The sequence below is a fragment of the Nomascus leucogenys genome, chromosome 15 (assembly GCF_006542625.1).
Source record: "Nomascus leucogenys isolate Asia chromosome 15, Asia_NLE_v1, whole genome shotgun sequence".
NCBI lineage: Eukaryota > Metazoa > Chordata > Mammalia > Primates > Hylobatidae > Nomascus > Nomascus leucogenys.
In genome coordinates, this window is record NC_044395.1 from 64,019,425 (window position 1) to 64,040,944 (window position 21,520).

The 21,520-nt window shown below is 57.2% G+C and overlaps 1 protein-coding gene across 10 annotated transcripts in view; it reads left to right on the forward strand.

Annotated features, from left to right (window-relative positions):
- The window catches only part of ARAP1 (ArfGAP with RhoGAP domain, ankyrin repeat and PH domain 1), a 68,125-nt gene that overhangs the window by 34,078 nt on the left and 12,527 nt on the right, over positions 1 to 21,520 (forward strand). For 9 of the 10 annotated variants that reach the window (XR_004033612.1, XR_004033611.1, XM_030829082.1 and 6 more), the window contains 18 exons: positions 4,412 to 4,581; positions 5,498 to 5,565; positions 6,176 to 6,306; positions 6,408 to 6,551; positions 7,253 to 7,322; positions 7,611 to 7,731; positions 8,165 to 8,367; positions 8,775 to 8,881; positions 11,363 to 11,562; positions 12,861 to 12,946; positions 14,409 to 14,591; positions 15,657 to 15,831; positions 16,956 to 17,090; positions 19,225 to 19,360; positions 19,670 to 19,772; positions 20,666 to 20,861; positions 21,123 to 21,174; positions 21,286 to 21,449. Coding sequence is in view for 8 of the 10 variants with exons in the window: in XM_030829082.1 (XP_030684942.1) it covers positions 4,412 to 4,581; positions 5,498 to 5,565; positions 6,176 to 6,306; positions 6,408 to 6,551; positions 7,253 to 7,322; positions 7,611 to 7,731; positions 8,165 to 8,367; positions 8,775 to 8,881; positions 11,363 to 11,562; positions 12,861 to 12,946; positions 14,409 to 14,591; positions 15,657 to 15,831; positions 16,956 to 17,090; positions 19,225 to 19,360; positions 19,670 to 19,772; positions 20,666 to 20,861; positions 21,123 to 21,174; positions 21,286 to 21,449 (2,444 nt within the window). In the remaining 2 variants the exon portion in view is untranslated. The remainder of the gene's footprint in view (positions 1 to 4,411; positions 4,582 to 5,497; positions 5,566 to 6,175; positions 6,307 to 6,407; positions 6,552 to 7,252; positions 7,323 to 7,610; positions 7,732 to 8,164; positions 8,368 to 8,774; positions 8,882 to 11,362; positions 11,563 to 12,860; positions 12,947 to 14,408; positions 14,592 to 15,656; positions 15,832 to 16,955; positions 17,091 to 19,224; positions 19,361 to 19,669; positions 19,773 to 20,665; positions 20,862 to 21,122; positions 21,175 to 21,285; positions 21,450 to 21,520) is intronic. The other variant, XM_030829090.1, reaches the window with a different exon arrangement.

Sequence of the window (21,520 nt, forward strand, 5' to 3'; positions counted from 1 at the left end):
TGAACCAACCCCTTAGCTGCCTGGGGTGCCTAGTCTCTCGGGAATAGTGGGTAAGCAGGTGGGTTCACGTGCCCCTTGGGCAGAGGGGAGAAGGTTGAAGGAGCAGGGAGCTGCAGTGGGGGTTGAGTGGGGAGCAGCTCTGTGGGAGAATCTTGGAGGTTGCCTAGAGGAGGAGGCCGGCTGAGCTGCATTTTGAGGTGGAGGTGGGCTTCTGTGGGCTACGGGAGGGAGAGGGCAGAGGAGGATGAAACTGTGTGAAGGCTTGGAGGTGGTGCCATTGAGGACGTGGTCCAGTGGGTGACAAGTCAGTGGGTGGCATCCAAGCCGGGCCTCAGCTGGACCTCGGGATTGGAGCGGGGCCTACTCTTAAGGGTGCAAGCAGTGAGAGGCTGGGACTTGGGCGATGGCAGGGGCATTCTGTGGGCCCTGTTCTCGGTAGGGGGTCACTGCCTTTTCCCTGGGATATTCCCACGTGTTATGCCTTCCTGAAAGCACTTCTCCTTTCCTGGGCTCTGTCCTGACTCAGCAGTGCCCTGATACCCTGTGGTAAGCAGGCAGGCAGGGAGCAGCCAGGAGACTTCCTGGAGAAGGTGGCTAGAATTTCCCAGATGCTTCTGAGAGGCCCTTGTGTTCCACCTTCGTGAGACATGGTCCCTTCCCTGTGGAAGCTCTGCTGGGAGAGGAGCCCTTTGCATCAGTTTCCCTCTCCCTTCTTGCCGTGGGCAGGGCAGTGATGTGTTCCCTCTCAGATGGGTCCTGAGACCTGGCTGCCCATGGGAGGAGGCTGGCCTCAGAGGAGCCCTGGGACCCTGGCATGACCTCGTTTGCTCAGCTGTGGTACTGGGCTGCCAGGGTTCAAATCCCAGCTGTAGCATCAAGAACAAATAACCTAGCATCCCTGTGCCTCGGTTTCCTCCTCGTAAAGTGGAATCATGACAAGCCTTACCTTACAGAGCACTGTGAGTAGACGAATGAAGAATCCATGTCAAGTGCTCAGAAAATGCCTGGGAACACACATACGTAGACATGCATATACACAGTTAATGAATCCAGGTGTTTGTAAGTCCCTGCTGAGTGCTGGAGTTACCCCAATGAGGAAGGAGGGTGTGGAGCTTGCTTCAGGGAACCCGCCTGCTGCCCAAGATGCACAGACCCCTCGCAGTTGATCAGGACAGTGATGGGAGATGCACTGTGGTGCCAGAGGAGGGGGGCTGATGCTGCCGGACCCCAGGGATGAGGACGAGCAGGTGGGCAGTTTTTATTTATGGTTACCACCTTCCCCTCAGCTCTGGCCCTCAGACCTGGGGGAGCTTTGGGAGTCAGGCTCCCTCAATCCTGCTTGGCATTGGAGGGATGGCACCTGTCCCCACCTCCCTGGACCGAGGTCTGACTGGCCCTGGCCTGACAGCTTGGAATTCTGCTCTCTGCTGATCCCAGGCCGGATTTCCAAGGCCTCTTCCTCTTGGGCTCTGGGAGGCAGCAGTGATGGGTTGATTTGCCCATCAAGAAGTCTCTAAGGGAATCACAGGAGACCAGCCGGGGCCAGCACCCCAGGTCATGCTCTTGGGCCTTTGGGCATTCCCTCAGTCGCTTGGTCATCGTTCACCCCTTCCGTTGCCTTCCCTTCCAGCTGCCCACCTGTCCACCCACCTTGTCCACATGCTATTGCTACTGACTGGGATGCGGGGGTACCAAGTCAGATGCTGCCCCTGCCCCAAAGGGACTCAGGTCACATAGGGGAGACAGCCTGGTGCAGTGCCCACCAGGGGGTCTTCATAGGTCCAGCTGTGAGAGTACATTCTAACTCAAGACTCCCACAGGCCCACCCCTTGGCCCCAGATTCCCAGAGAGGCCCATTGGGTAGGGAGCAGCTTGCTGCCAGGGCAGTGGCAGGCCTTCGTCTGCCATGGGGTCTTTGAAGCGATCCGAGCCACAGCCGACACAGCTGTCCAGGAGCCATTCTCTGTGGCCCTCCAAGTGACAGCTCAGGAGTGAAGGACTGGGTCTCACAGCGGATAGTGACTCACAGGGAGCCAGCCTGGCTTTGAAAGCTCTTGCCTAAGGGGCCAGTAGTTTTCTAACATCGCCACTGGTGTGGCTTCAACTCCCTGAGTGGGATGTGCCCAGTTTGCAAGTCACCACACTGAGCGACGCTCAAAGCTCCGGTTTCTCTACCAGGTATAGAATCTGCTTATAGTTTCTCTCCATCCAGATGCTGTTCCTCCACAGGCCATGCTGCCAAAGGCATTGGTTGCCTGGTAACAGGGCTGACACGCCACCGTTTGCAGGTTTCTAGGGGAACAGAGCTGGAAACCTAGCCGAAGGCCAGCTCTTCACACAGAAGAGGAAAGGGTTTGATTAACTTTTATCTACACCTGGAGAAGAGACAAGTATAGTAGAAGGTGATGTGGAAGTAGCCAAGTGTCCTAAGAAGCTCATAAACTTTGGAGTCAGGGTTCAGATCTTGGCACAAAAGAGATACTTTGAAAAATGTCATTTAGAATAATTTGTATGAAGGTCTTTTTTTTTTTTTTTTTTTTTGAGACAGAGTCTCGCTCTGTCCCCCAGGCTGGAGTGCAGTGGCACCATCTCGGCTGACTGCAAGCTCCACCTCCTGGGTTCATGCCATTCTCCTGCCTCAGCCTCCCAAGTAGCTGGGACTACAGGCGCCTGCCACCACGTCTGGCTAATTTTTTTGTATTTTTAGTAGAGACGCGGTTTCACTGTGTTAGCCAGGATGGTCTCGATCTCCTGACCTCGTGATCCACCCACCTTGGCCTCCCAAAGTGCTGGGATTACAGGCGTGAGCCACCACACCCAGCCATTTGTATGAAGGTCTTAATGGAGAGCAGCATAAAGGAGGGTCAAGGAAGACTTTCAGAGAAGGGAAATGTGGTTTTAGAGTTAAAGGATTGCTTTGGGAAGCCGAGGTGGGAGGATTGCTTGATGCCAGGAATTCAAAACCAGCCTGGGCAACATAACAAGACCCAGTCTCTACACCTTGAGACCCACCTACTCAGGAGGCTGAAGTCAGAGGATCACTTGAGCTCGGGAGTTTGAGGCTGCAGTGAGCTGTGATTGTGCCATTGCACTCCAGTCTTCGACAGAGTGAGACCCAGTCTCTTAAAAAAAAGAAAAAAAAAGTTAAAAAACGAGTGGATGTTCCCAGGCAGAGAACAGGGAGAACAGTGTTACTGGTGGAGGCAACAGCAGGAGGAAAGGCCTGGCATCATGACCACACCCCAGGCAGACCCTGTCACTGCCTCCCAGCCCTTCCTTGCTTTCATGGTAGCCCCACACCGTCAGCCATTGCCAGGAACACTAGGGCAACAGACAAGGCCAAAAATAACTCAGGGAGAAGTCGCCCATCCACCCTGATTCTCCTCCTTGGCCCCTGCAGGACACTGGCAGAGACAGCTGGTGGGGCCAGGCCTCCAGGGCTCAGGCACCTTGTTCCAGCCTGTGGTCCCTGCGCATCCTGTATGCTGGCACATGACACATCCTGTCTTGGTTAATCCTTCTACCACCCTGCCAGGTCAGTGATATAGCCCCCATTTCACAGGAGAGGAAACAGGCTCAGAGGGGCTAGGTGCTCACCCCAGGACACACAAGAACTAAGAAACTAAGGCAGGATTCAAATTCATGTCCTTGATGCCAAAGCCCTTTGGAAGACAGCCTGCCAGGAGCAATGTGATCTGTACTGAGACAGATGGGAACACTGTGTGGCCGTGAGAGCCCAGGAGGCCCTGAACCTGGCCTTGGAGAATCGGGAGGGTTCCCTGGGGTGTGGTAGCAGAGGTGAGTGAGTGGGGTGAGGTAGCAGAGGTGTTGTGGGAGATGGGTCTGGTGGGATCAGGTGAGTTTGAGGAGTCTGAGGGCACCAGGAGGTAGTGAATATTCAAATCTGGGCAAGAGTAAAGTGATCTTGAGACAGAGACCCACAATTCAGGGCCTTAGGAATTGGTTTCTGAGGCTCTGGTCTGTGCCTCGGGCCTTGCAGCTCATTTCAATCCTGTCCCTTCTCTTTGCCGTCAATGCCTTCTTATCCTTAAAAGCTCAGGTCAAGCATCACCTTCTCCACGAATCCTTCCCTGACTCCCCATTCTGGTCTTTATCCATCCCTCCTTCAGTGTGGAGACCCAGTGGATACATGTGACTAGAAGGTAGAGCATTGGGGATAAGTGACCACCTCATTCAGGCCAAAGAGGGTGCCTGCTTCCTTTAGGCTTTGGGGACCAGGAAGGGTTTTGGTCTGGGAGATGAGTTGAGGAGGACTGTGTGCAGGAGGGTTCTGTCTGTGTGAGTTTGTGTAGTGCCTGAGTTTTGCTGCAGTTCAGGTGAGCTGGGGGCTCAGTATGTTTCAGTCTTGGCTCTGTTGCTTAGTGATGCCCAACTTTTGTTGTGTTCCCAGCCTGCCCACCAAGGAGGAGGAGTCATTGCTGCCATCGTTATCATCCCCTCCCCAGCCACAGTCTGAGGAACCCCTGTCCGCCCTCCCCCAGGGGCCTCCCCAGCCCCCCTCTCCACCTCCCTGCCCCCCGGAGATACCTCCAAAGCCAGTACGCCTGTTCCCGGAGTTCGGTGAGTGCTGCAGCCAGGAGATGTGGCTCTGGGTGGATGGCCTGGGATCCCTGGAATCAGGCCTCTGGAAGGTATGCAAGGATCACACTCCTTTCTGTGCAAGCCCTGCCACCAGCCCACTGTGTGGCCCTGGGCAGGTCACAGCCTCCCTGAGCGCTATTCTCTTCACCCTCACAATGGAGACAGCACCCACCTATCTGGCCTCCTGACTGTTAAGTGTGGGGCCGTGGCCGGCTTTGCCAGTTACCCATGGTCTGATTTTCCATGGTGTTGGGTGGTTTGCTTTTCTTTTTCTTTTTCTTTTTTTTTTTTTGAGACAGAGTGTCGCTCTGTTGCCCAGGCTGGAGTGCAGTGGCACGATCTCTGCTCACTGAAAGCTCCGCCTCCCGGGTTCACGTCATTCTCCTGCCTCAGCCTCCTGAGTAGCTGGGACTACAGGCGCCCACCACCACACCTGGCTAATTTTTTGTATTTTTAGTAGAGACGGGGTTTCACCATGTTAGCCAGGATGGTCTCGATCTCCTGACCTCATGATCCACCCACCTCGGCCTCCCAAAGTGCTGGGATTACAGGCATGAGCCACTGCGCCTGGCCAGAGGTGGTTTGCTTTTCCTGGGGTTAGCCACATTTCTTGATTCTGGTTGCCTTTGACAGTCCTTACCCTGACCCCCAAGCTCACCACTGGCTCAGACCTCCCTGTGGTGTCCCAGCTTCTCCTCTGCCATCCTTTAGTACTGTCCTATGAGGCCTGAGGGTATAAATCGCACTTCCTATCCCCTGTGCCTTTTTTTGAAAGCCAGGGGGAAGTGGGGGTGGGGGTCTTGGCATGGGGAAGGCTTTGTGAAGCCCAGTGTGGTGCCCCAGGAGAGGAGGCTAGGCCCCTTGCCCTGAGTCCCCCCAACCCCTCTCTCACCAGATGACTCTGACTACGATGAGGTCCCAGAGGAGGGGCCGGGGGCCCCAGCCAGAGTGATGACCAAGAAGGTGGGGCCAGGCATGGGACTGTCTGTCTGTCAGAGTGTTGGGGGCGGGGGGTGCCCAGCTGCCTGTCAGACCCTGAGGACCACCAGACAGAGAGTGGGACCATTTCCCAGGAGGCTTCCCCTTCCCCCACCTCACTCTCTTGCCATACAGGGGTCAGGAGTCACGTGTAGCCACAGCGCCCTGGGCCATGGGTCGGGGCTCTTGTGTGGCTCCCCCAGGCTCTGGCTGTATGTGGGTGGGCATGTGGCCTCCCCCCACCCTCTGTGTTAGGAGCTCGTGTCCTGTCCCGGAGTGTCTGTCTCTGTTTCACTTCTTGTGTTCCCATGTCTGTCTGTCTTGCCTCCCTAGCCCGCAGTCTTTTTCTCTGTCCCTTTATCTTTCTGTTTTTGTCTGTGTCCTAGGTCGGTGTCTGCCACTGGCTCTCCTGTCCCTGTGATCTGGGTCCCTGTGTGGTCTCTGCTGGCAGGGGGAGGGGAGTGTGAGGAAACAGAACTAAAAGTGCTGGGCTGTGTGGGTCCGGGCTGTGTGGACAGAGGGGGCGTGGCAGCCCTGGGTGGGTGTGATCTGTGGCTTGAAGGGAAGGATGACGCTGAGTGGGTCTCGGGGGCAGGAGGAGCCCCCACCGAGCCGAGTCCCACGGGCCGTGCGCGTGGCCAGTCTGCTGAGCGAGGGAGAGGAACTGTCTGGGGACGACCAAGGGGATGAGGATGAGGATGACCGCGCCTATGAGGGCGTCCCCAAGTGAGTGGCCGGCCACCCTCCTTCCCACTGCCCAGCCCAACCTCAGCCCGCCCCCTCCTTGCCTCCTCAGCCCTGCCCCCCATCCCCTCATCTCTCGCTAGTGGCGGATGGCACACCAGCAGCCTGAGCTTGTCCTTGCCCAGCACAATTGCTGCGCCACACCCCATGGACGGGCCACCTGGGGGCTCCACCCCCGTCACACCAGTCATCAAGGCTGGCTGGCTGGACAAGAACCCACCGCAGGGGTGAGTGAAGCCTCTTGGGTCCTGCTGTGCTCTGCATGGCGGGGGTGGGGGGCAGTGTCCAGGACCCCAGGACGCTGGTATCACTCACTGATCTGAAAACCAGAAGGGCCTGAGATGATTTGCACAGGTCTCCTTCCAGGCACACTGTGACCACTGATGATTCCCTCCAGACCTGTTTTATTGCTCTGAAAATTGGGAGATCAGTGGGCATAGTGGCTCACTCCTGTAATCTCTGCACTTGAGATGCGGAGGTGGGAGGTTTGCTTGAGGCCAGGAGTTTGAGGCCCCTCTGGGCAACATGGCGAGACCTCGTCTCTACAGATAAATTTAAAAATTAGCCAGGTGCAGTGGCTCATGCCTGTAGTTCTAGCTACTTGGGAGACTGAGGTGGGAGAAGCACTTGAGCCGAGGCATCTGAGGCTGTAGTGAGCTAGGCCTATACTACTGCCTTCCAGCCTGTGTGGCAGGGTGAGACCCTGTCTCAAAAAAAAAAAAAAAAAAAAAAAGAGATGTGCTACTTTGAGTCTGACTTCAATCACTCTTGCTGTAAAGTCCATCTTCTTGCCAGTGGCCATTTGGGATCCTTCCTCCCTAGAACCTGGCTGATCCTCACTCTGAGTGTGGCTTCTGAGGGCTGGGGTAGTCCTGGAATCTGTCCTCCCACCCCCGGTCATTTGCCTGTTGTCCCTCTCCCTCTCCAGATCTTACATCTATCAGAAACGATGGGTGAGACTGGATGCTGATCACCTGCGATACTTTGACAGTAACAAGGTGAGGCCTGCATCAGTCCTGACGAGACCCCTGCTCTAGCCTAGGCTGGCCCCAACACTGGAGCGAGGTGGCGTCCCTCCCCAGAGGAGTCCTCGCCAGAGCTCTAAGTCTGACCCCTTAACCCATGTCCTCCTGGCCCTCTGCCTGCTGAGGGCTGCAGTCAGGGTCAGCACAGGGTCTTGTCTCTGACCAGCTGCAGGAGACAGGGCTGCAGCCTTCATTTTGGCTGAGGCTGGGGGAGTCAGCGAGGTGCTGGGTCCCAAAATATAGCTCCTGTCTCTCCCCCAGGACGCTTACTCTAAGCGCTTTATCTCTGTGGCCTGCATCTCCCGCGTGGCTGCCATCGGGGACCAGAAGTTTGAAGTGATCACAAACAACCGGACCTTTGCCTTCCGGGCAGAGAGTGATGGTGGGGAGTGTGGGGTGTTGTATGTGTGTGTAGAAGTGGGTAGAGAAGACTGAAAGTTTGGGCAGAGGAGGGGGAAGAGAGGCATGGTGCATCTGCCCTCTCACATCACATCCGGGGAGCCATGGTCCCTTTGTGAGGTGGGCGGAGGAAGGGGGCACCCTCTGTGACCGGCTCTGTGCTTGGCACTGTCACTGACTCCTCAGAACCACACAATCAGTGGGAGCAGGCTTGGAGGGGTGAGGTCACTTGCCCAGCATCAGTGGCATAGCTGGGATTGGAGCCTGAGCTCATTCAAGTCAGAGAAATCAAGCAAAATGATAGGGGGGCAATCTGGGTGGGCTTTCTGGAGGAGGTGTTGCCTGAGGAGCCTAGGGCCAGGAGACCCCTGAGGGGCTCCCTGCGACCTTGGGCTTACTCCTCTACCCTTCTGCAGTGGAGCGGAAGGAGTGGATGCAGGCCCTGCAGCAGGCCATGGCTGAGCAGCGTGCCAGGGCCCGGCTCTCTAGCGCTTATCTGCTGGGAGTTCCAGGCTCAGAGCAGCCTGACCGCACTGGCAGCCTGGAGCTTCGTGGCTTCAAGAATAAGCTGTACGTGGCCGTGGTCGGGGACAAAGTGCAGCTCTACAAGAATCTAGAGGTGCTAAAGGGTCATGGAACCTCTCCCCTGCCCATGCCCACCTACCCTGCCCCAGGCTGACCTAGGGCCTTAGCCCTGCCTTTTCTGTTCCCTCTTTTCCTGCACTGAGCCCAGCCCTTTGCCTGGATGTGTCCTCGCTCCCCCTAGTTCTGACCACTTCCCCCAGGTTCTGAGCACCGCCCTCCAGTCCCTGCCCTGGCCCCTGCGCCCCCGCACCTCTGCTCATTGCTGTGTGGGCCCTGAACCTGCAGCCCCTTACCCTGCCCAGCTTTCCATGTCCCCTGCTGTCTCCCTCCTGGGCACCCCCTTAGTCCCTGAGTTGTACCACCTTCCCTTCCTCTCCCCGTCCCAAGCCTCACGACTTGCCCCCAAAGCCTTGCCCTCATCCCGTCCCACCTGCCCTCCAGGAGTACCACCTGGGCATTGGCATCACCTTCATTGACATGAGCGTGGGCAATGTGAAGGAAGTGGACCGGCGCAGCTTCGACCTCACCACACCCTACCGCATCTTCAGGTGACCCTCCATCCTCTTGGCTCACCGGCATCCTCACTCCTTCCTAATGTTTTCCTTTTGCGCAACGTGGGAAGCTGCCCCTTCCTGTCGGATGGGTTCCCTCACCCTGCCCCGCCCTGCCCCACCTGTGGAGCCCCTCTCCCGTCACTCGCTAACCCACTCTGATCTCCTTCCCCCCTAAGAGGTCTCACTCTCCCCTGTGCTGCTTGGCAACTGCAGTCCTCCCATGCCCGCCATGCTGCTCAGGGGTTGCCCATCTGGCCTCCTGCACCCACTGCCCCTGCCCCATTATCCCTGCGCCTACACCACCCCTGGAGAGTGCTCTTGTCTCTCATGAGGCTGCTCCTCAGTCCTTGTCTCTGGGCCACCAAGCCTCTGCCGTCTTGGTTTCCACTGACTTCAGCTGTCCCTTGGTGTCTTTCTCTGTCCTCTGCCCGCTCCCTGGGTAGCCTTGCCCACTCCCAGGCCTTCAGCCGCTATCTCTGAGGTACTGAACTATGCCCGGGTTCGAATCCTGGGTCCACCACTGACTAGCTTTGTGACCTGGGAAATCACTTGGCCTCTGTGTGCCTCAGTTTCCTGGGGAAGTGTTTGTAATACTGGGTAGTAACTGCTCAATGAACACTAGCATCACTCCCAAACCTCCCACTTCTCTGCTCTTAGCCCAGATGTCTGTCTCCAGCGGGATCTTTCTGCTGAGCTCTGGCCTGCATGTCTGACAGCTGTGGTCATCTCCCCTTTTCAGCTCCCTGTTCTTCCCAGGGGCCTGTCTCTCCAAACAAGAGGGAAGGACTCGTGCCTTTCCTTTTTTTTTTTTTTTCTTTTTTTGAGACAGAGTCTTGCTGTGTCTCCCAGGCTGGTGTGCAATCTCGGCTCACTGCAACCTCTGCCTCTGGGTTCAAGTGATTCTCCTGCTTCAGCCTCCCCAAGTAGCTGGGATTACAGGTGCACGCCACGACTCTCGGCTAATTTTTGTATTTTTAGTAGAGACGGGGTTTTGCCATGTTGGTCAGGCTGGTCTCCAACTCCTGACCTCAGGTGATCCACCCACTTTGGCCTCCCAAAGTGCTGGGATTACAGGGGTGAGCCACCGCACCTGGCCCGTGTCTTTCCTTTTTACCCATCTGGCCCCATCTCTCTGCTGTCACCCTTCTGGCCCTGGCCTGGTGGGCCCTTGGCCCCAGCGCCTGCCTCCTCACTCTTGGGCCGCCTGTGCCTGTCCAGCCTCTTTACTCCAACTGCTTTGACTTCTGCGGGAGCCTTATATTTGAGAGCTAAGTTTTTATTTGCTCATTTCTTGCATGTGAAGTTCTCTTTGATGATATCCTTGCCCTGAGATTCTTTGCCATAGCCCTTAACTACCACACAGCTGCAGCCCCGCCTGACGGGCATTCTCTGATTGTCAGTCTGAGAGGCCTGCCCATTCCTGGATTTCTTGTTGTCATCAACCCTAAAGAGGTAGACTTAGTGTTCTACACAAAGGGCCTCCCCTAGCTGGCATGTGTGGCTTATTGCATTTGGGTGCAAGCACAGGAAGGTGAGCTTGGCACTTGGCTCCACCTTTGGCAGCTTTGCGAATTCCACGTGCTAGGTTGTGGAGGAGGAGGTCTCCAGCACCTCCATAAAGTGGCATTAATGGCCATCACACCTCCAGCAGCGATGCCTTCCTTGTCTGTGGCAATGGGTTATGGGTGGAGTAGACTCATGGTCACATGTGTGACTCAGTGGTGGCAGGGAAAGAGCCAGAGGGGTCTTTTTAAAACTAAATTTTTTCAGGGACAGTCATCATTTATTGTTCAACCAGGGCCTGCCACCCTGAAGAGTAGGGCATGCTATGGCGGCCACAGGTGTCTCGGTATGTTGGGCCAATGGAGTTCTTTGTGGAGTGGGGTCATGGAGCATGTCACAGTTGGAGCTGGGATAGGAATGAGGATGCGGATGGTGGAGGAGTCTTTTAAAGACGTCTCTGTACCCTCCCCTCCTTCCTACTTAAACCCTCTGTGGGTTTTCCGTTGTCCTCAGGGTACACTTTGACTTCCTCTGCCTGATGCAGGCCTGTCCCTGTCCATCTCCCACCCTCTTCTCTGTCAGTCTGCCCTTCTGTCTCCTGGAATGCTCCCTGTGCCATCCTGCCCCTTTGCACATGCTGTTCCCTCTGTCTAGACTGTCCTTTCACCTCTTCACCTGGCTCAGCCCTTCTGATCTGTCGAATCTTAGCTCAGGCATCATTTTCTTCCCAGCAGCCTTCATTCTGTGGGCTGGGCAGAGCCCCCCACTGGGTTCCCCTGCCCCCATACGCTCTTGTGTTCCTGGTGTCCTTGCCTTTGTCCACACCTACCTTCCCTACCAGAGTGGGATGCCTCACTCTTTTGCCTAAGCGCTCCTAACACCTTGTCCCCCACTTCATTCTGTGCCTCCTCATGCTGCCCCCAAATCCCTCTGAGTCCATCCCCACCAATCTCCCCACCCCTATGTCCCCAGCTTCTCTGCTGACTCAGAGCTAGAGAAGGAGCAGTGGCTGGAGGCCATGCAGGGAGCCATCGCCGAGGCCCTGTCTACCTCGGAGGTGGCCGAGCGCGTCTGGGCTGCAGCCCCCAACAGGTTCTGTGCTGACTGCGGGGCTCCTCAGCCTGACTGGGCCTCCATCAACCTCTGTGTTGTCATCTGCAAGCGCTGTGCAGGTGTGTGCATGGGGGTCGGGGCACCAGGCAGAGGCGTGGCGGGGTTGGCCAGTTGGGATGGCAGGTGTCCTATCTGGAGGAGAGCCTGGAGCAGAGACAGCAGTCAGAGAGCTGCTGTTGATGAGGTTTCTCCTGCACACCAGGGCCTTTCCCCTGTGATTAGCCTTGAGTCCTTACATTGCCAGGCGGGGGTTCAACTTCTCCCATCACGGGTGGGGACACGGAGGCACAGGGAGAGGAAATGGCTTGTTCAGGGTCACCTGGCAAGTAAGTGAGCCCAGATTTGAGCCCAGGCTTGTTGGGGTCTGGTGTTCCTCTCATGTCAGAAGAATAGGGGAGGCCAGGCAAGAGGAGTTGGCAGGGGCCAGGCAGGGCTTTGCATGCAGAGGGAGGAGCTGGTGTTTTGTCTGGAGGGCGATGGGAGGCAGGGACGTGGTCAGATTTGTGGGTCAGACTCTGGCTGGTGGGTGGAAGCCAAGTTAGTGGGGTGAGACTGGAGACCAGTGAGGAGGCTGACGTAGGATCCAGGAGAGGGAGGAGGCGGAAGCCTGGCCTGGGGAAGCCGTGAGCATTTGAGGGCTGTTGAGGATCTATGGTGGAAAACACTCAATGACTGACTGGATGAGGAAGATGAAATGCGAGAGGGTCGAGCCCAAGGTTCATTCATCTGCTCAATCAAGGCCACTCATTCTGGCCACTGCGTGCCAGATGCTGGGGATTCTGTCCTGGGAGCTGACATAGCCCAGGTGGCAGCTGTGGGCTGCTGGAGGTGGGGATCCAGGTGGAGGAGCAAGTCTGGGGAAGTGTGCTGGGGAGGCCCTCTCTGAGGAGGTGACATGCCAGCTGAGATCTGAATGGCAGGAAGGAGTGGCCATGAGGACATGGTTGATGACAGTCTGGGTAGAAAGGTGATGGAGGGGAAGCAGGTAAGGAGTTGTGATCTAATTCTGGGAGGCACTGGAGGGTGAAAGCAGGGATTAGAAGTCAGGGATTTGCATTTTAAAGAGATCACCTCTGGCAGGGCTATGTTAAGAGTGGCCTGCAAGAGGCCAAGCGTGGTTCCAGGGGGCCAGTTGCAGGGGGCTGGTGCAGGAGCCCACGAAAGGATTACGGGTCTTAGTCCTGCCCTGTGGGGAGCAAGAGTACACGGCTGGATTCCAGAGCTGCCAGCAGGCCTACCCCCTGGGGCCTGCCTGTGGCCTCTCGTCCCTGCCTGTCCCAGTAGACACTGGGGGTGGGTAAGTGCTCCCGTGAAGGGGAGGGCCCAGGTGATTCTGGGTCTGGCCCTCTGTCTACAGGGGAGCACCGTGGCCTGGGCGCTGGCGTCTCCAAGGTGCGGAGCTTGAAGATGGACAGGAAGGTGTGGACAGAAACACTTATCGAGGTGAGGATGCCCCTGCTTGCCACTGATACTTGAGGTCTGCCTCATTCAACAGCTGTCTGGGTCTCCCAGCCCCCTCCCTATCTCAGTGACCACAGCACCTTGGAGCTGGAAGAGACCCTTTGTGATAATCTAGTGGGTAGGGATTTCGGAAAAGCAATTTTTGGCAAAGTCAGCAAACTGGCCAGTGAGCTAAGAATGTTTTTATAGTTTTAAAGTGTTATATTAAAAAAAAAAAAAGGAAGAAAATGCAGCAGAGACTGTATGTGTTCTGTAAAGCCTAAAATATTTACTAGTTGGCCCTTTAGAGAAAGAATTTGCTAACTCCTGATCTAATTTCACTGTCATCCATTGAATAGATGTGTAAACTGAGGTCCTGGGTAGGGCTGTAATCTGCCTGAGATTACCCTGTAAATGCCTATTGACCACCATCCCTGCCTCTTTCCATCCCACTTGTGGCTGACCCAGGGCCTTCTCCCCTACCTTGCACAGCCCCTCAGAGGCCCTCAGCCTTCATTTCATCTGAACTCACATGCACCAGTGGGTATATGTATGTATGCTGTGTGTGCACACACGTGTACATTTATGCCCCACACTGGAAACTCCCAGGTACCCATATGTGGTAGATACAGGGGAGAACCTGCAATGGGAGGGTAGACCCAGGCTGCAGACTCCAGAGCACTTGGAGTGTCGCATCCCTTTCTCACCTCCCCACGATGTGTTTGGCACATAAGTGCTAAAGACTTTGCATATGTTAATTAACTGACTTTCAGAACAAGCCAGGAGTTAGGATTAGAATAACCAGTTTACAGCCTTGAAGCCCAGGGAGAGAAAATAACTTGCTGGAAGACACAGAGTGAATCAGTAGTGGCAGGGACTGTTCTGCTTTGTTCTGTGCTGTGACTCCAGCACCCCATACAGGACCTGACAAGGAGGCAAGGTGGGGGGCCTAGGAAATGGCTGTGGAATGAGGAGCCAGATGAAGGAAGGAACTGATTACCAAATGCTGGATCCCTGCACTCACCCAGAATCCACCCCCATCCCTCTTGCCCAGAGAGGAATGTCAGGGACAGGAGAGGTTTCCAAAATCACCCCATTGGCTGACAGGTTAGGCACCCACCCCCAGCTATCATAGCCTCAGAAATGCAGAGCTCCAGATGTGGAATTGGGTGGGGCAGCAGCAAGGCTCCCGGGACCAGGCGCAAGGCCTGAGGCGTCCACCTGTCAGGCTGCTGACTCCCTGTCCCGTCACTGAGCCTGAGACCTAGGCTCAGAGCCCAGTGCTGGTGGCAGGAGCATCCCCAGCCACCAGCAGGCCAGGCTGTCCTCACCTTCCCCATTGGGAAAGTGGGCAGATGGCCTGGCTCTCCCAGCCCCTTGCCTAACAACCTCAGAAACCAAGTTTCTGCCCAGCACGGCCCCTGGCTGTCAGCTGGCCCATCTGACCTCCTGCACACCCCCACAGCTCTTCTTACGGTTGGGGAATGGCGCTGGGAACCACTTCTGGGCAGCCAACGTGCCCCCCAGTGAGGCCCTGCAGCCCAGCAGCAGCCCCAGCACCCGGCGGTGCCACCTGGAGGCCAAGTACCGTGAGGGCAAGTACCGCCGCTACCACCCGCTCTTTGGCAACCAGGAGGAGCTGGACAAGGTCAGGGCACTGCAGCTCTGGGCCCCCTTGGGACCACCCCCATCTTTCTGCTGCCCTGTTCTTCATGCTGTCTTAACCCATCTCATCTACCAGCTCAGGGAGATGCCTTGGCATATGGGGAAACTGATGTTTGGAGGGCAGAAGGGCCCTGCCTAAGCCATGTGAAAAGTTCTGGCCATGCAGGGAGGAGCCAGGCCTGACCCTTGGGCTAAGGGCACGTCCCCAGCATCTGTCTGTCTCTCCCAATTCCTCAGTCTCCTGCACCCCGTCCTGTTACTCCTGAATCCTGCCAAAAGGAGTGAACTTGATGGGGATGCTATTTCCTGTCAGGCTCATGAAAAACAGCTGGGCTGCTCTGACCCACCCCCATCCACACCCCACTCAAGATGAGGCCCCGTATGGGCCCCAGGCCCTGACAGGCTGGGAGCCAAGTCTTAGGCCCTGATCTGGCTCCGCCTGAGTGGGAGGCAGCCAGCTCCGAGGCAGGGGTATGCCATTTGTGACCTCTGGTTGGCCTTCAGCCCCTCCCCCAAACTGCCCCTCCCAGGCAGACTCAGTCCAGCTAGAAGCCCGGTGGGAGTCAGGCCTCCACCTCCCAGGGACCCAGGCATCCTGCTCCCAGCCCAGCCCAGTCTAGCCTGCAAGCCAGGAGGGCGGCAACTCCCATTGGTTGGGAGGGCTGGGCAGGCAGTGAGGAATTCAAATGTGGGAGGAATTAGCTACAAAGCACCCCCCCTGCTCCTCCACAAGGCAGAAGGAGCTTGAGATCCTCTGGAGGCTCTGGCTGACTGGGCAGCTGTGTCCAGGCAGCCAGCAGGGGTGAGGCCCCGGGCAGCTGGGATCCCCTGGCCTCCACTAGGCAGCCCCTGCTCACCCCTCCTCCCCTTGGCCTCTCTCTTCCCTCTCCTTCTCTCTTTCTTCCTTCCTATTCTCTCTTTCAGTCTGAGAATGGACCGCTCTAGGCCTGGGTGACTCCTTCCTCTTCTTTCCTCTCCTCCCCTCTAGCCCCTTTCCCTGTGGGCCCCCCACTCCTGCTTGGGTTGACCCTCCCCTGCCTCTTCCTAGGCCCTGTGTGCTGCAGTCACCACCACAGACCTGGCTGAGACCCAGGCGCTCTTGGGCTGTGGGGCTGGGATCAACTGCTTCTCAGGGGACCCTGAGGCCCCCACGCCCCTGGCTCTTGCAGAGCAGGCGGGGCAGACGCTGCAGATGGAATTCCTTCGGAACAACCGGACCACAGGTGAGCATGGCAGAGGGTGGGGGTCCACCAGGCTGTGCAGTGCCTGGTGGGGTTTGATTTACCTGCTGCTCTCAGGCCATGATCACAGCTCCTCAAGGGCCTGTGGTAAATCGTGTGTGAGCTGGGTGTGCTTGGGTTTGCACCTCAGTGTGTATTTGTGCTGCGTATGCATGTTCCTCTGTGTTTGTGTCTCTGTGACTCTGTTGATAACTTCCCTGACTTGCAGTGTGAGCCCCTCAGGATGACTGGCAGCTGTGCTGGTGTTTGTGCGCCTCTGAGCCCCCTGGATCTGTGTTTCTGGGGATGTTGAGAGCTTTGGAGTACATGCGTGTGCCGAGTGTGTCTGTGTTGCTGCGTGAGGGGTGCTGTGTTACATTTCTTCTTGTGTGGGTCACCCACCATGGCAGCCCTGTCTACTGCCCCGCTTGGGTGGAGCTCAATCCTGAACTTGGTCTGGGTACCATTGGCTCCCTCTCGGGGTGGGTGAGGAGGGGTCAATGGGCTGAGCAGCACAGCTCGTGGCCCAGGCCTGGCCTCTGGGGCCACATCCCAGGACAGAGGGTGGAGCTCAATGGCTGGGGCTCTGGGCTCAGGGCCATGGGTGGGCGGGGCACACTGGGCTGGAGAGAGCCCAGGTGTCCAGGGAGACACAGGAGACCACCCAGCTGGCTTGGGCTTGGGGGCAGATCACCCCCCCGCCCCGCGGCGCTGACCGTGGGGAACAGGGCTGTAGTCAGGCTGCCACCTTGAGCTTCCCGCTGTCTGGGACAATCCTCTTTCTAGGGATTATTATTGAGTTTGCCCAATGCCCCCCTCATGCCAGTGTGCCTGGCCTGTGCCTCCAACCTGGAGAGTGGGGTGGGCCAGGAGTCAGGGAGGCTTCCTGAAAGGGGAGGTGCTGGAACTGGGCCTTGGGAGTGGAGTGAATTTCCACAAGTGGGGAGAGGTGGAGAAACAGCCTGGGCAAGACCCTGCAGGTAGGAGGGGGAGCTTGAGGCTGCCAGTTAGGGAGCTGGGGCTGATGATTTGAAAGTGAGCCTGGATGCCCAGGCCAGGTGGGAGTGAGGTGGGGACACCCTCTTGGGTGGCCAGCATGACCTGCCATCCTTTCCCCGCCTCCAAAGAGGTGCCTCAGCTGGACTCGATGAAGCCCCTGGAAAAGCACTACTCAGTTGTCCTGCCGACTGTGAGCCACAGTGGCTTCCTCTACAAGACTGCCTCTGCTGGCAAGCTGCTACAGGACCGCCGGGCCCGGGAAGGTGGGTGCCGCCCCAGACCCTGCCTTGGCCCATGGCATCTGGTCATGGCTGCAGGGCTAGGGAAGCCAGGGCTGGCCAGACTGGTGGACCCATGAGGCAGCCAAGTGGACTCTGGCAGAGTCACCCTGGAGGGCTTCCTGGATATAGTCTGTGGTACACAGTAGGTGCTTCCTAAATGATCCTGGTGGGAGTGGGGGTAGGGCATGGCACTGCAGAGCAGGTCACTGCCAGAGTTTCTTTGGACTAAACGAGCCTTTATTGAGCCCCTACTGGATATGGGCTCTGCTGAGCATCTGGTAGTTAGAGCCTGTGGCTGGTAGGGAGTTTGAGGACTGAACAGAAAGCCCTATCCCTCTGATGTCAGCCTTCCATTCACTTCCCAACTCAGAAGAAAATCCACAAGAGCCCACACAGTTGGCCACCACCCCCATTACCTCTCTGAACCACCCCCCTAATCACTCTGCATTTCTCCTCACTGTTTCTCAGACATGTCGTCACCTACCAGGATCTTTGCCTGTGCTGTTCCCTCTGCCTGAAATGCATTCCCCCAGGTATCTGCATGGCCAGTCCCTCACTTCCGTCAGGTCTCTGTTTCAGTATCACTCCTGCAGAGATGTCATCTCTGACTACCTTATGCAAAATAGCACCCCTCATCTCTCCCTTTACCCTGCATTTTCTTTTCTTTTTTGAGATGGAGTTTCGCTCTTATTGCCCAGGCTGGAGTGCAATGGCGCGATCTCGGCTCACCACAACCTCTGCCTCCCGGGTTCAAGCGATTCTCCTGCCTCAGCCTACCGAGTAGCTGGGATTACAGGCATGTGCCATCATGCCTGGCTAATTTAGTTAGTAGAGATGGGGTTTCACCATGTTGGCCAGGCTGGTCTCAAACTCCCGACCTCAGGTGATCTGCCCACCTTGGCCTCCCAAAGTGCTGGGATTACAGGCATGAGTCACCGCACCTGGCTACCCTGCATTTTCTTCACACCACTTACCTGGTACTCATTTGTTCATTAATGTACTTATCTATAGATTCTCTGTACCCCACTGGGACATAAACTCCTTTTGGCCATCACTGCCTGTAGCCCCCAGATCCTAGAACAGTGGCTAGCACACAGTGGGCACTTGGCAAATATCTGCAGAATGAAGGGTGACTCAGGCAGAGCTGGTGCTCCTGGAGGGAGCCCATCCGTGGAGACAGGCCTGAGGACACATTGCCCTCAGAGAACAAATGTCAGGCCCTCACAGACAGAATAAGAGGCAGAGTCTGCTGTGGGAACATTGTGAGGTCATTGCTGACAACATCCCTCAGCACCTCCTGTATGCTCTCCTACAGGGACAAAGCCCTCCAACTCCCAAAGAGATTTCTTTGGAACTCCATGCTGTTCACAGCCTCATTGCCCCAGGTCTGCCCCCCTCTGCCTGATAATGTCATTTATGTAACAACTGCCTGAGTCATCCTTTTTGCCCTGGATGCCAGGAAGCTCTGAGCCACTGTAAAGCTCAGTGCTGTGAACTGTACAGGCCTGCATGGCCATGACAGCCTATCCTTTCCATTACCTTTCCTGGTCCAGATTCCCATTTCTGTTTCTTTTATGGGACCTTGTCAGTCTCTCAGAGCCATTGTAGCAGGAGGCAGAGTACAGAGTGATAGGTGCCTCTGGAAAAGGAGGTTGGGGCATAGAAAGCTTCCTGTGACATTCAGGTGGTGGGTAGAGGGGACAAGGTTTGCAAAAGCTGGGAGTGCTGGGTGGGGATGTGTGTGTGCAGGAGTGACAGAGAGGCAGCTGGAGAGATGGGCAGAGGTAGACCTGGCAGGGCCTTGAATGGCAGGCTGAGGGGCACAGAGTCTGTCCTGAGGACCATGGAATGGTTTTGGTTAGAGGAAGGATGGGGTCTGATTTTAGCTAGATCACTCTGGGATTTTGGAAGGGGCTGCTGCAGAGGCCTGGGGGAGAGGATGACTTGTGGGCTGGCTGGCGCGGTGGGAATGCAGAGAGGTGGATGGATCTGGGGAAAACTTGAAAGAATGAAGAGCACATGGGTCAGATGGGAGCAGGAGCCCTGGGAGGATGCAGAGGTGGTTTTCAGGTGGTGGGGGGCTCCCTGATGGCTCCCCTGCCCAAATTCTCCCCAGAGTTCAGCCGGCGCTGGTGTGTCCTTAGTGACGGGGTCCTGAGCTACTATGAGAATGATCGGGCAATGACCCCCAATGGAGAGATTCGGGCCAGCGAGATTGTGTGCCTGGCAGTGCCCCCTCCTGACACCCACGGGTGAGCACTCCTGGGCAAATCAGACTGTAGTTGCTATAAGGTACAATCCCCCACTGGGGAGACAGGGAAATAGGCCCAGAGAAGGGGAGGACCTCCCCAGGGTCACACAGCAAACAGAGGCTGCACGAGGGCCGACTCCAGTCTCTTGAGGCCCCAGCCCAAGACTTTTCCACCACCTCTTAGGGGACCAGAGTAAGGACAAGCACCAAGGCAGTGCAGAGGGGGCAGAGGATGGCGGTTGATGGTGCGGGTTGGGGGTGGGCCAGTGCTGGATGAGGTGGGCCTGAGTCCTGGCCTGTGTATTTGCAGCTTTGAGCACACCTTTGAGGTGTACACGGAGGGAGAACGGCTGTACCTGTTTGGGCTGGAGAGCGTGGAGCAAGCTCATGAGTGGGTCAAGTGTATTGCTAAGGTGAGCCTGGGGTAGCAGGGCGGGTGTAAGGGTGTCTGACGGGGGCAGGTGGGGCCTCCTGGCCAATCCCATGTATCCCAGCTCCCCTGTCTAGAGAGCAGAAGCTAGATGCAGGGCAGCAGACATGGAGCAGGCCTGTCCCACCAAGGGCCTACTGTAATCTGCAGCCCTCTGCAGGGTTGGTCAGACCTATCTTAGCTCTGCAGAAGAAGGGCTGTGGGCCTTGCACTCTATAGGTGCTCAATAAATGTTTAACAGTGAATGACAGTCAGAGCCATCTTAGGATGGACAGTGCCGCCTCCAGGGGAGTGTGCTCCTTGCTCCTGGAGGCGAGCAAGCAAGAGGCTGGAGGGCAGAGGCAGGGAGGCCACAGGGAGGGCTCTGCCTCGGGGACTAGAGCCAGGTGCCTGTGGGTTCCCCATGTGCTGTGAGAGCCTGTGACTTTATCATTCACTTGTCCGTTGATCAGTTGTCTTGTGCGCCTCCTGAGAGCCCTCGGAGACCTGGGGACCCAGACGAACCAGGCTTAGTCCTAGCTCTTCAGTAGCTCCCCTGTGTGGGGGAGACAGCTCCCCCGCGGGTGGGGTTCAGGCGGCAGCAGCAGTGTAACCAGTGCCACAACAGAGGGCAAGAATGCTTTGGTGCTGTGGGGGCCCAGAGAAGGGCCCTCCAGAAGGTGTCTGGGAAGGCTTTCCAGAGGCGGGCACATCTGAGTGGGTATGAAGTTGGGCATAGTACCCAAGTTCCATCACTGGGCTTGGTTCTGCCTTGGGGAAGAGAAGAGAAGGCAGCTGGGTGGGAAGAGGGCACCCGCCTGTAAGCCAAGGAGCTGGGGCATTGGGGCAGGCAGTGCCGTTGGCTGATGCTGTCTCCCCCGGCTGCCTCTCTGCCAGGCATTCTTGCCTCCCCTGGCCGAGGATCTGCTGGCCCGGGATTTTGAGCGGCTGGGACGCCTACCCTACAAAGCTGGCCTGAGCCTACAGCGGGCCCAGGAGGGCTGGTTCTCTCTCAGTGGCTCAGAGCTCCGCGCTGTCTTCCCGGAGGGGCCCTGCGAAGAGCCGCTGCAACTACGGAAACTGCAGGAGCTTTGTGCGTGGACGAGACCTGGGTCCCCAGCCTCCAGGGCACCCCATCCTGGGCTCCCAGGCCCCCAGCCCTTGCCTGGAAGTCTGAACTCTGCCTGGCCTGGCCAGAGCCACTATCCTGCCCTCTCATGTCCTTGGGGTGCATCTCAGCCACCGCATACATTGGTGGGCGGGTCTCATGGGTGTGTGTGTGTGCTCAGAGGGAGGGAGCAGGTTGGGGATCGGGAGCAAGACCTGGGCCTCACCTTGACTAACCCCTCCACAGCCATCCAAGGGGACAGTGAGAACCAGGTGCTGGTGCTGGTGGAGCGAAGGAGGTGAGCCACGGCCTCCCTGAGGGGCTCTGAGAAGCTTGGAGCAGTCTGATGGGCCTGGGGACAGGGTGGGATAGGTGTAGGCCCCTCAGTGACTGACTGTCCCTGGCCCAGGACACTGTACATACAGGGCGAGCGGCGCCTGGACTTCATGGGTTGGCTGGGGGCCATCCAGAAAGCAGCCGCCAGCATGGGGGACACGCTGTCTGAGCAGCAGCTTGGGGACTCGGATATCCCGGTGATCGTGTACCGCTGTGTGGACTACATCACGCAGTGCGGTGAGCCCTGCCCCGGGGGTGCCAGCCCCGCCCCTCCCGGAGAGCCGCCTCCCGCACCAGAGCTGCGTAGC